General features: G+C 44.2%; 1 protein-coding gene across 7 annotated transcripts in view; it reads right to left on the minus strand.

Moving 5' to 3' along the window:
* LOC131185542 (serotransferrin-2-like) overlaps positions 1-13163 on the minus strand; it is a 31894-nt gene that overhangs the window by 2982 nt on the left and 15749 nt on the right. For all 7 annotated transcript variants that reach the window (XM_058158121.1, XM_058158118.1, XM_058158117.1 and 4 more), the window contains 8 exons: positions 11524-11710; positions 11287-11435; positions 8851-8941; positions 8260-8313; positions 6490-6675; positions 3684-3834; positions 3427-3509; positions 2552-2736 (listed from right to left, as the gene is read on the minus strand). In XM_058158121.1, the coding sequence (XP_058014104.1) occupies positions 2552-2736; positions 3427-3509; positions 3684-3834; positions 6490-6675; positions 8260-8313; positions 8851-8941; positions 11287-11435; positions 11524-11710 (1086 nt within the window). The remainder of the gene's footprint in view (positions 1-2551; positions 2737-3426; positions 3510-3683; positions 3835-6489; positions 6676-8259; positions 8314-8850; positions 8942-11286; positions 11436-11523; positions 11711-13163) is intronic.

Here is a 13163-nt window from a genome sequence, read left to right on the forward strand (position 1 = left end):
TTGGGTTTGAAGCAGAGCCAGCCCTGACTGACTGCGGGGAGCACCGGTCAAGCACAAGGTCAGCCAAAGGAAGGTGGAGATGGGAACAATGGGGGGGGGGAGTGGGGGAGGGTGGCCAGGGGAAAAGGGGAAGTTAATTGCATCGTTTCTCACCTGTAACCGTTTTGTTCTCAGCAAAGTCTCCTCTTGGCAAAAGACAAGAGCCAGGAGTCTTTTTTTTTCTTTGCTAATTAAACTAAGTGGAGTGGATGACGCTAATGACACACTAGCAACTCATCACACTAATGTTGCAACTTGTGTACTCAAGTCAGGATGCAAGTGCATAGTCACAACTTCTATGCAATGAAATCACTGTGTGTGTGTGTGTGTGTATTGTCATTTCAACATCACTGAAATGCAAGCACTACAAGTAATTCTCGACTTAAAGCCATTGGTTTAACAACAGTTCAAAGTTAACGACAGCAATAAAAAGGTGAATTGTGATCTGTCTTCAAACTTACAACTGCTGCATCATCCCACAGTCACACGATTGCAATTTGGGCACTTGATAACCAACTTGCATTTATGGCTGCAGCATCCTGCAGTCCCACGACTGCAATTTGTGACCTTCCCAGCCAGCTTCCAACAAGCGAAGTCAACAGGGATAGCCAGATTCACTTAATGACCATATATTCACTTCAGGCCAACATGATTTGCTTAATAATGGTGATTCACTTAATGACCGAGGTAAACATGAGTGATGATTAGCTTAACAACCATATCTCCCTAGGGTCTGAAATTCCAGTCCCAAGTCCAGTTCCCATAAACTGAGGACTGTCTGTATATCCAACTATTTTCCTTTTTTCTTTGTTTGCAGTTGAAGTGCCCAATTTGTCCTTCGAAATGTTTATTAAAACAGTTACATCAATACAACCAAACATTTGCTCTGTTTGGAAATACATGTGGGAAGAATGAAAAGAAGCCTCTGGCCAACTCTGAGCAGGTCTTTCCAAAACTGGGGTGCCAATAGAATCATCTATTGCAATGCCCTTCCTGTTAAAGACTACTTCAGCTTTAATTGCAATAATACAAGAGCAACCAATAGATTTAAACTTAATGTCAACCGCTTTAATCTAGATTGCAGAAAATATGACTTCTGTAACAGAATCATCAATGCTTGGAATACTTTACCTGACTCTGTGGTCTCTTCTCAAAATCCCCAAAGCTTTAACCAAAAACTGTCTACCATTGACCTCACCCCATTCCTAAGAGATCCTACAAACGTGCCTACCGTTCCTGTCCTATTGTTTCCTTTCATTATATCAAATTAATATAGTTATTGCATACTTTTGCTTATATGTATGCTTATATGATGTGTTGTTGTTTTATGTTGATTGCTTGCGTATACTGTTGTGACAAAATTAAAAAAAAATAGTGCTAACTTCTGACTCTCTCCAGATGCTGTCCCTGGAAAAGAGCAGGAAGACGACCCTGGTTGGGAGAGAAAGGCTAAGACGAGACCACCTGGAATGAGCCAGGGACCCCTGCAGGCACCGGCTCAGCCCACCTCAAAGCCTCCACCTCATTGGAAGTGGACTTTCTGGCTCTCCTCCAGCCCATCGCTGCAGCCAGGAACAAACTCCAAAGACTGGCTGCTTCTCACAGGGGTGATGAGAGAGAACTAAGGCTCAAACATATGAAGAACGGTTGCAGGAACTGGGCAGGGCTCATCTAGTGAAGAGAAGCACCAGGGGAGACAAGATAGCAGTGTTCTAATATTTGAGGGGCTGCCCCAAAGAGAAGGGGGTCAAGCTATTCTCCAAGGCATCTGAAGGCCAGACAACGAATAATGAATGGAAACTGATCAAGGAGAGATTCAACCTGGAAATAAGGAGAAATTTCCTGACAGTGAGAACAATCAACCAGTGGAACAGAAGTTGCCTTCCAAAGTGGTGGAAGCTTCGTCACTGGAAGCTTTCAAGAAAAGACTGGACTGTCATCTGTTAGAAATAGAGTAGGGTCTCCTGCTTGGATTAGATGACCTACAAGGTCCCTTCCAACTCTGTTATTCTGTATCTATATACCAGTGATGGCTGACCTTTTCTGGACCAGGTGCCCAAAGTGTGCCTGAATCCCCAAAATGAAAGGCATGCGCTGTGCCCTGTCCCTCACACATGCATGCGCTACCTGCATGCACCCCACCCCCCGCATGCACCCCGCCCCTGCACGTGGGGCCCTCCCACAAGCACCCTGCCCTAGCGCATGCACAGCAGAGACCTAAAAACCAGTTGGCCGGCAGGAGGCGCATGCACATGCGCAGCAGAACTGAACTGGAGTGACGGCTCGCATGCCATCAGAGAGGGCACTGTATGCCACCTCTGGAACACGTGCCATAGGTTCACCATCACAGCTATATACCCTGAATTAACTCTGCCTCCGAGACGATGCAGTTGATGGAAATAAAAGTGTGGGAAGATGAAGAGAGCTGAATGCAGACATTGTCCCCTATGCCTAGCTTCCTGTTCTGATAAATGATAACCCTGACATGCCTTCAGTCAGTTGTCAAGCTTACCTGGGACTTTGCCAGGAAATCCTGGACCTTAGTGACCGTCACTGGTCGAGTCACCACAACACTGGGAGGAACACAGCCCAGGTTGCAGGTCCTCCAAGCTGTTATGGCTGCTCGGCTCCCATCTGAGCAAAGGAGCTCAAAATCCTCGGGAGAGTAGCCCGTGGCCCATCCTGAGCTAGTCAGATCTGCAAGGAACAAAGTAACCGACTTGAGCTATTCAGCATCACAACATTTTCTAAAAATCTCACCAAATAATGTTATGATCATTGCTGATTTTCTGAGCGCTGAACTTGGAGAGCGAAGGACAGAAAAGGCTCCTAGCCAAAAATCAATAGAGGAAGAAAAGCAGACATGGTGAATCCAGGAGGACCTTCAAACTGCAGAGCAGCTCCAGCGAGGGAAATGCCACCCAGAGTCAAGGACAGATCCTCTCAGTTTCTGAGTCTGCAGCTACTCTTAGTAGCATTCATTCTGAGCCGATGTCTCCCCATCTAACTGGATGCTTGCTGGCTTTGTGCTTGTTGATTTGCAAGGGCTGCATCTTCTTGCTGTGACTACATGTCCAGGGGCCACACCGTAAAAGCCCAGCCCCTCCTCTCCTGCATGGAGCTCCTGCATGGGTTCTGCCATCCTGGATTACAATGAGCTCATTGGGAAAGGAGAAGACAGCTGAGCTTCCCGTTTCTACTCTAGCTCAATTCTTCCATTTTGGCATCTGTAATAAAGCATTTTGACAGAGCTGGCTGGGGAATTCTGGCAGTTGAAGTTCACAAGTCCTCAAGTTTCCAAGGTTTGACACCTTCAAGGAAATTTAACCTGAAGATTATCATGAGGCAATTTAACAAAATCTGGAAAGATTACACAAAATATCTTACATTCAATGTTCTGAAGTAGGTTATGATATTCCAAGACAGCCACATCACCGAAGCTTCTCCCAGTGGGATCACCCAAGAGGCATCTGGAAGATAAAAAAACTGTGCCAAAGTGTCTCTCCTTGGGCTTGTATCCAAAGGAATTTTGAAAACCCCACACAAAATCACAAGGTCCAAAGTCAGGAAACTCCTAGCCCTTAAGGCACGGCCCACAGTAATATTTTACTAAGAAGTGAAACTTTTTCTCCAAGGTGACTCACCTGAGAGCCCCCAGATTGCCATAGTACCGTTCATGATGATTAGCTGCACACTTGGAGGACCCTCTGACTCTCCTCTCTTGCCCAATGCAGACTTTGCACAGATTTCCACTAGCTCCTGGCATGCAGCCTTTCCAAAAAAAATTCTGGTATGCTTTGAGAGAAGGGAAAGGGGCAGTTGTTACTCAGCGGAATTATGCGATGCTGGTTTTTCATTTACTCCACATTGCACATAGACAATTTGGGCAGCACTGCAAAGTAAGAAAAAGTGAACTTTGTTTTTATTAGCAGAGGAGGCTTTCCCCATGTTCTGGATACAGTGCAAAATCAGGGAGGGGTGGGAGGCAGTGTACAGAAAAGCATCATTGCTACCATTTGGGTAACTGCTCAGGGCCTCTGGCTTTGCAGGCAGCATAACCTCTGCCGAGGGGCACCTGGGGAACAAGAATGGAGGAACTGGAAGCTCTTCCACCACCTTCCCCCTCTCCCCACCCCTTTCATGAGCTTTCCAGATGCCGCTGCTCTGCCATTGACGGGGAGGCACAAAATGCTCGAATACAGGGACCAGTGGCTTGCAATATTTAAATGCAAATAATAATAAATAATAATTGGACAGCAAGTCCTCACTTAGCAACTGCAGTTGAGACCAAAACTCAATTGCTAAGCACTGTGGTCACTAAGCAGAAAATCATATGAGTGTTTATGGCCTCACTTCCCCTTTAGTCCTTAAGAGAGGTGCTGGAGTTACTAATTTGACTCTCGCTGCTCTTTGTTGCAAGCCAATTACAAAGCACCGAACGGCCATCACACGGCTGCAGGATGCGGCAACAGTCATAAATGCAAGGACTGGCCACAAAGCTATTTTACACCACTGTAGCCTTGAACTAAATGAGATAAGTAAACCTCAATTGCTCAGGAGGAGCATGAGAAAGATCTGTTAAATTTTATTCTTCCCCTCCCACCCACAACAACTGAGCCAACTATTTTTAAATTTCAGCTCTTGGGTGTTATGGTTTGACAGGCTGAAAAGCTTCAGCTGACTGCTCCGTTTAAGCCTTAGGAACCAGAGTTATTCGGTAAAGTTGTTTTCTCACTAAAAAAGTGGCCAGCCTACTTCGGAAATCCATCATCGTTTGCAAGATCTGCCCAGGTGATTAAAGATGAAGTACAACATGAGCAAAGCAGGCACCCAAGCTTGTAATATTCTTATTAGGTTATTTTAAAGAAAGATGGGGTGGAGGACAGATCCATTCAGAGCTCCTGGTCCTGAAGACTCAAGGGGTCGGGGAGCAAGTAGACACCCAGCCACCAACTGCAGGGAAGAAGCGTGAGAGAGGAATGTCCCAGTTTCCTCTTTATAGCCACCTGGACATCTGTCTGGCCACTGGGAGAAACAAACGGGTGGACTAAAGAGGGCTTTGCTGAAATCAAGCAGATCATAGGAAGATCTGTTGGGAAGCTCGTCTCAAAATCGGCCCTGTTTCTCAAGCCCAACAGATGCTGCCTCCTTTTTTATTATTATTATTAAAAAGTTTTACAAAAATTTTTTACCCATACATCCCCTCCTCTTCCCTCCAACCCTCACCCTTCCCCCTCCCCCCTCCCCTCTTCACCCAATCCCCCGCACCGGACTTCCCAGAATAAAAAAGAGGGTATTATATCTGACAAACATAAGCTAGAACACACAAACTATCCATAAACTCCCATGCCTCCCCTAGAACCTTAACTCCCCTTTTCCATAAAAAAGAGGAAAAAAAAGAAAATATACAATACATTCTATTCATTCATAGACTATCTGATAGTTCTTAATCCAATATTTGTTTTAAAAATAGTTGATCCATCTTCTCCTTTCCAATATCCATCTTTCTTGTGAATAGTCTTTCTGGTACGCTGAAATTTCTGCCATCTCCAGTAAGTTCACTGCTTTTAGCGTCCAGTCTTCAATGATAAGCAAATGTTCCATCTTCCAATATTGTGCTGCCGGTAGTCTAGCTACTAATATTTAATTTAAAATCAATTTACGCCCTTAAACATTGTCTTCTTCAAAATATTTTATATAATCCACCAAATTTATGTATCCACCATATATAATAATAAATAGTATCATCCCGACCAAATCTCCAACATTTAAATTGTAAATTCAAATACGTACACGCCAGTATTTTTAGAATCTAGATACCATCTCTAGAACATTTTGTAAAATTTTTCTCTTAAATTCTTAACTTATATAAATTTAACATTTAACCCAATTTCCCCTTTTATCATACAATCCTTAACTAATTCCATTTCTTATTCTATTTTTATCAGCACCTTATATAACCCCAAATCAATTTTCATCCAGAATAACTTAGTTTTTAACAAACCCACTATATATAATCAAATAACATTGCATTTAAATTCCAGATACCATCTACAAAACATTTTATAAAAAATTTTTCTTAAATTTTTATATTTATCTGGTTTGCAGAGCTTAACTAGTTCCATTCCTTATTCTATTTTTATCAACACCTTATGTTCCCAAAATCGATTTTTTTTAACTTCGTTTCTAACAGACCCACCACATATAATCAAATAACGTTACTACAAAGCCTTCTTCAAAATTTAAACACATACACAGTAATTTTTTAAGTATATTCAAAAATTTCAGTTATGATTTACCCTTTCCAGATGCTTCCTCCTTGAGCTCCTCTTGTGCCTATTGTGGGTCATGAATCCTTTGACCCCAATCCTGACACCCTTATTCCTACCTACAATGAAGCCCTCTTCTTGAATCAAGCTCTTCACTTGGCAGGCAGACGGGAAGGCTCACCAGAAGTGAGATTGCAGGCGCTGCTGCTGTCGTTCACCAGGGCCCCAACCGTGTACCGTGAAAGCAGCAGCCATCCTCCTGGGCTGAACACATGGCTGTGGCAGGAGCGCTTTCCCCTCAGGGTGTGTCGGTTTACTCGCTGGTTGGCCTTTCTCACCAGGGCTACGGAGTAGAGCGGAGGAAGGCCTGCATTGCCAGAACACAGTTACCATGAGGCAGCCGAAGAAGAATGGAATGGAATGGAATGGAATGGAATGGAATGGAATGGAATGGAATGGAATAGAATAGAATAGAATAGAATAGAATAGAATAGAATAGAATAGAATAGAATAGAATAGAATAGAATAGAATAGAATAGAATAGAATAGAACAGAATAGAACAGAACAGAATAGAATAGTAGAATATGATATATTATAACAAAATACAATACCATAGAAAACAGAATAAAGCAGTACTAACACTAGACACTGGAGAACCCAGAGACTTTGCCATGGCAAGAGAGCGCTTTATCCAACTTCCAACATGCTGGGATTCAATACCGAGAATTCCCAGCCAAAATGCTAAAAGCTGAAGTCTCATATATCTGGAGGAAACTAGGCTGGTTTTTAAGGAGACACAGTCCGTTTCTGGAGAGAGTGAGGAAGGTGAGTTATGCAAGATCTGTTACCAAAACAATGAGGGGTGAAACATATGAAGTCTACAGCAGACAGAAAAAAACTGGGAAAAGCTAGACCCCTCCCTAATTTACCCGTCAGGCTCAAATAACCAAGAACCATATGTGAAGTTATTTAGTTTCATTGCTGTTTGCCTACAGACAGAATTGTGCCAAAGTAAAGCAATTATCCATTTAACTGCTAGGGAGGGTCCATTCTTACTCTCTTCCTGTCTACCAACTATTCCCACTCCAGCTATTCCAAGCCCCATATTCCAGGCCATATTCAACACCAGAGTATTGAAGGAGGAAGAGATATGGTACAATCACACTTGCAAGATTCTATTATTAGGACCACTCTCCATAAAAAAAGCCTTAATCTTCTTGATTCTCTTATTTGGGTCTATCTGGTGTGGCTATTTTACATTTCCTGGCCTGGCACTTAGTGAAGTGATAGAGAGGCTATTCACATATTACTTTAGAACAGCGATAGTTTTGAAACTCTAGAAAATACTTTCAGCTGCCCTGACTATGGATGTTGCACAGGGCAGCTTTGCTAGTGGCAGAAGAGGACAGAGAAACTCTGTGTGGCCTGAACTCTCTCAAAAAGAATTGTACTACTTTTCCATATATTCCACATTTACTGCTGTTTATTTTATTTCATTCGGGGAACATTAGTTGCAAATGAAAGGAACATAAAGAAAACATACGTTTGAAATCACTAACAAGCAGTTAAAAGCAATACTTTAAAAAAACCAAACTAGGCTAGGAAGTCTTTTAAAACTCTACAAAGTGCAAATGGACATTGATGCCACGATCTCAAGATGAAGAGTTTTTGTGGAACCCGAGATCCTGAGACTGGATCTTACATATGAATCTGCCTTCTCCTTCAAGGTGGGCATCACATGAGGCCTTCCTGGTGGCTCAAATAAACAACTATTTAGCAGAGAGCAGATTTCCTGCTGCTGGCCTTTAAATGTTATTTTCCTTAATTCTGAAATATGTCAATCAGCTTATAGCAAGAGAGCATTTAGAGCCGGACAAACCATGTGCCAAAGCACCGCTCAAGGTAACAGCACCCACAGCACTTCCTGTGATTATGCTCACTCCCACTTACCCTCAACGTGGGTCAACAGGTCCGGTTCCTCCCTTGAGGGAGCACATTCTTCTCCTGTGCAGAAGAGACAGAAGGGTGAGGAGCCACTCTCTGGGGCTCACCAGACAAAAGCAGTGGGTTAAAAAACTGACACTATCACAAGTTTGCTCTAGGGAAGGAAATGGCCTTCTCCCTTACATACGAGAGTCAGGCAGTGACTGAGCTGGGATCTTTGAGCAATCTGGCCTTATGAGAGACCTCTGGCTTCTCTCTCAAGCACAAAGAAGTGACAAAACATAGTTGCTGCCTAGTTGTTTTGTATTACCGTTTGCATCCTTTCCAGCCAGCCTTCCCTTGCATGCCTCACCTTTGTAATTTGTAAGCATAATGGCAGCGCCCCCCTCCCACCCCACACATACTTTAAACTGACACTGTCTTTCTAATTGATGCTTTGAAAGACTAAACATCTTGTATGTCATCCAGATTGTTGCTCCTCAAGAGCTCCCAGAGGCTCCAATGGGCTTTCCCCCAAAGCCTGGACCATACCGCTTCCAAGGGCATGCCTGGCGTTTCATTTTTCTACTTAGGGTTTCAATGAAAATCAAACCTTACTGTAACACTCTGCAGCCACAGGGGCGAGCGTGCAGGTCTCCGCAAAGTATGCATGGGTGGCATCCAGTGTGACAGCATCTGCCTCGTTTTTCTGTCATGTGAAGAACCATTTGGTTAGCCGCGAGACGCCTGCCCTTTTCAGAGGGAAAAATGGTCCTGCAAGATGGGACCATCTGGTTGGGACCACAGCCTTTTCCAGCCAGAATCGAATAGGAAAATAATGGGTCTCAGAAGGTGAAATGGGAAGCCAAACTTGCTTGCAGAATCTTAGAATGTCACGTCATTTCTTGGGCAGGATTGGAATAGAATTTTTTTTTTTATTGGCCAAGTGTGATTGGACACACAAGGAATTTGTCTTGGTGCATATGCTCTCAGTGTACATAAAAGAAAAGATACGTTCATCAAGGTAGAACATTTACAACACAATTGATGGTCAATATATCAATATAAATCATAAGGATTGCCAGCAACAAGTTATAGTCATACAGTCATAAGTGGAAAGAGATTGGTGATGGGAACCATGAGATGATTAATAGTAATGCAGATTCAGTAAATAGTCTGACAGTGTTGAGGGAATTATTTGTTTAGCAGAGTGATGGCCTTCGGGGAAAAACTGTTCTTGTGTCTAGTTGTTCTGGTGTGCAGTGCTCTATAGCGTCGTATTGAGGGTAGGAGTTGAAACAGTTTATGTCCAGGATGCGAGGGATCTGCAAATATTTTCACGGCCCTCTTCTTGATTCGTGCAGTATACAGGTCCTCAATGGAAGGCAGGTTGGTAGCAATTATTTTTCTGCAGTTCTAATTATCCTCTAAAGTCTGTGTCTTTCTTGTTGGGTTGCAGAACCGAACCAGACAGTTATAGAGGTGCAAATGACAGACTCAATAATTCTCTGTAGAACTGAATCAGCAGCTCCTTGGGCAGTTTGAGCTTACTGAGTTGGCGCAGAAAGAACATTCTTTGTTGTCCTTTTTTAATGATGTTTTTGATATTAGCTGTTCATTTGAGACCTTGCGATATGATAGAACCTAGAAATTTGAAGGTTTCTACTGTTGATACTGTGTTGTCAAGTATTGTGAGAGGTGGAAGTATGGAAGGGTTTCTCCTAAAGTCTACCACCATTTCTACGGTTTTGAGTGTGTTCAGTTCCAGATTGTTTTGGTTGCACCACAAGGCTAGTCGTTCGACCTCTCGTCTATATGCGGATTCGTCATTGTCTCGAATGAGACCAATCACTGTTGGTACTGGTTGGTACTGGTACATTATTTTAAGTCACGGTTTAGCTAAGCATATTTAAATAAACCACAATTGGCTGGGTTCACAAAACATGCAAAACCATAATTCACCGTTCACAAGCCCTCATTGTTGGACTAATATTATGCTATGCCTCAAACAAATCACCCAATGGCTTCATGCAGAGGGACACGTTCCCCAAAGGACCCCTCTTTCTGGCTCGCTGAGCTCCCCAAATACGATCATTGAATAAAGAAGCTGTTTCCGCCATTTTGATGTGGAAGGTACAAGTTGTGTGAGCCATAAAATAAGTATATCCAGTGAAAAAGGAAAAGGACCTCCAACGTCACTCTTCCCAGACCAGCTCTGCCCATATGTCTGATGCAGTTCCACCCAGTAGGTTCCCTGCTGACTTAGTGCCAGGCATGAATCAAAAGTTTCAGCTTCTCCTTCTGCTCCAAAGTCTCTGCCTGCCTAAAATGCCCAGGACTGAAAGTGAGCAGGTGCTTATCTTTCCTCCCATCCCTCAAACCCCACAATTCATTGCACGCCTGCAGCAACTAACCCTAGCAGGGTCCCGTGAGCCAGTCTCTCAGGCACAGAGGTGGGGTCAGAGTTCCAATCCTTTGAATAGCCATCGCGTCTGAGTCCAGAGGTATCCCTCACACCCCTCCTCCATGCAACTTTGATAAAAAGCCCAACATGGCTTGGACCATCCTTTACCAGTCATATCTGCCCGGCCCACTCAACAGGGAATGTTTGGGGTCCCTTTCCATTTAGAGGGACCAAGAAGAAGGGCCTTCTCTATGGTGGCTCCTTCCCTGTTGAGCAGCATCCCTGCAGACAGGATTAGCCCCCAATTTGACACTCTTTTGCAAAGCCCTGAAGACGTGGTTCTGACAGTGGACCTGGAGATCCCGGGATGATGGGGAGACCATCAAGTTGCTCATCTGACCATTGTCACCAGGGAAGTGGAGGAGTCATTGCTCTTTGTATTGGGGTTTTATTCTTTGGAAGCTGCCCAGAATTACTGAGAGTCAATTTTCTTAAATAAATAAACAAAAAAAAGGGGGGAAAGCCCAGTAATTTCTTTAGGATAAGTTAGGCTATAGTTCTGTTGGGTAACTGTTTGGATCTCTCCCTTCCGCCTCCATTTTAACCCATTTTTCTCACAGGAAATCGTGTCTCTTGAAGAAACCACTCACCTTGATGAGCTCAATGCAGCTGATCATGGAGTCTGCTTGGACGCAGACCAGGGGGTCAGACCTGACATTCAGAGCCCACTCCTCACATTTACGGAGCTCCAGGTCACTGATACAGCACCAGCGCACCAGGCTGTTGGACAGAGAGCTCCCTGAGACAGAAGAAAAATGACAATCGGAGGTGGGAGGAGAAGCTGCCTTGCCCAGTTGCCGGGAAATGGAGAATGCACCTTCCCTCACCTTCGTGTCCCAAACCCTGCAGCAGGGTGACGTAGTCCAGGCCAAGAACTTGGCTGATCTTGGTCTCTTCTCCCAGCAACTGCAGGTGCTGAGTGGCGTCATGGAACAGCAAGTCCCTCCCTCTGAACGGTTCAGATGCAAAAAGCTCAAATCTGGCCTTTTCTTTTCCTCTGATTCCAAACAGGTGCTAAGAACCAAAGCCAGTGATCACAAGTCCTTGCACCCAGGCAGCAAGCAGGCACTACCCAGGGCAGGGGATGGTGACGCATCTGCCAAGAACCACACCAGCAGCAAGCTCCCAGAACCCTCACACAATGCAGTTTTAATGGAGGAGCTCACCTGATTGCCAAAACCAGCAGCAGCAGCAGGAAGACAAAAAGGGGATTTAATTTAACTGGGACAGGTTTCTGGGGTAGAATCACCCTCAAACAGGACATATGCTCAGCTGCTCTTCTGATGCCCTCAAAACTATTTTTTTTTCCTGTCTACATTGCCACCTGGTTCTGGGCAGCTGGGACTTCTATGTGCTACTCAGTATTTCAAAAATCTGCTTCCAGGAGGTTGGCTCTGCCGATGCTTCAGGAAGAAGCACAGGAACGATGGAATGGTGATCTGTGTGTGGGCGGGCAGGCGGGCAGGCAGGCAGGAAAGACTTTTGAAAACATCCCCACAGCAGCTGGAGCTCAACCACAGTTACACCTTCTCTTTTCCTGCCAGTAGGAGAGTATGCAGAGAGTACACCGAGAGTACGCAGCAAATGTTGTGTGACGTTCTTGGGGAACTGCCTCAGAACACCATCACAACACCTCACTTGCATAAGAAGCTCCAGAGATCTTTTACTCTGGTCTCCAGCTATAATAACAGGCTAGCTAAATTAGGTCAAGGCAAACAAGTGTCTGCATTTATGTCCTGTTTGCTAAACATTGGGAGGACGGTTGTGCCTCGTTTAGCTTAGTTTATTTAAGCCAGAATTTCTGTCTAAGTACCTTCTAAAATAAAACTAGGTTGTAATGTATTTCTCCTTCTACCCAGCTATAACAAAGAATCCCTGAGCCCTCCTGCTCCCTGCAGGCTTCTATCTCCTCAATTATTTATTATTTGTTAAATTTATTTGCTGTCTATCTCACAGTGGGGCTACTCTGGGTGACTTACAGCAGTAAAAACAAAGAAGTGACAAGAAGTGTAAACATAACAGTAGCAAAATAGTTAAACAGCAAAATAAACAATGGAATAAACAATGAAAATACGGTAATGAAATTAAAAGATGGGTGAGGGGAAGCAGGGAATGTGGGGGGAGTGGGGTTTGCTATCAATTTAGTAGCCACCCCCCTATTCTTAATTCTGAATCATGGCTTAACATCTTATATCAATCCCAGCATGCTTTGCCTCCCGTAGAGCCTGATTTCTTCCTCCTTAACAGTCACATCCTTCCAAGTGCCTTTCAGCTGACGTGCACCTCCTCCCGAAGGAAGCGCCCTTTCCCCAGGGGGCAGTGAGGCTGCTCGGAGGTATCTGGGATTGCAAGAGGAGAAGCATCCTGCAAAGCTTGCTAAGGATATAATCCACCCAGTAGGTGTGATCGAGGAAGGAAGACCCAATCAACCCTGAGATCTCCTATAAAACCTTGGGGGAAACACCTG

This window comes from Ahaetulla prasina, chromosome 15, assembly GCF_028640845.1.
Source record: "Ahaetulla prasina isolate Xishuangbanna chromosome 15, ASM2864084v1, whole genome shotgun sequence".
In the NCBI taxonomy this organism is placed as follows: domain Eukaryota; kingdom Metazoa; phylum Chordata; class Lepidosauria; order Squamata; family Colubridae; genus Ahaetulla; species Ahaetulla prasina.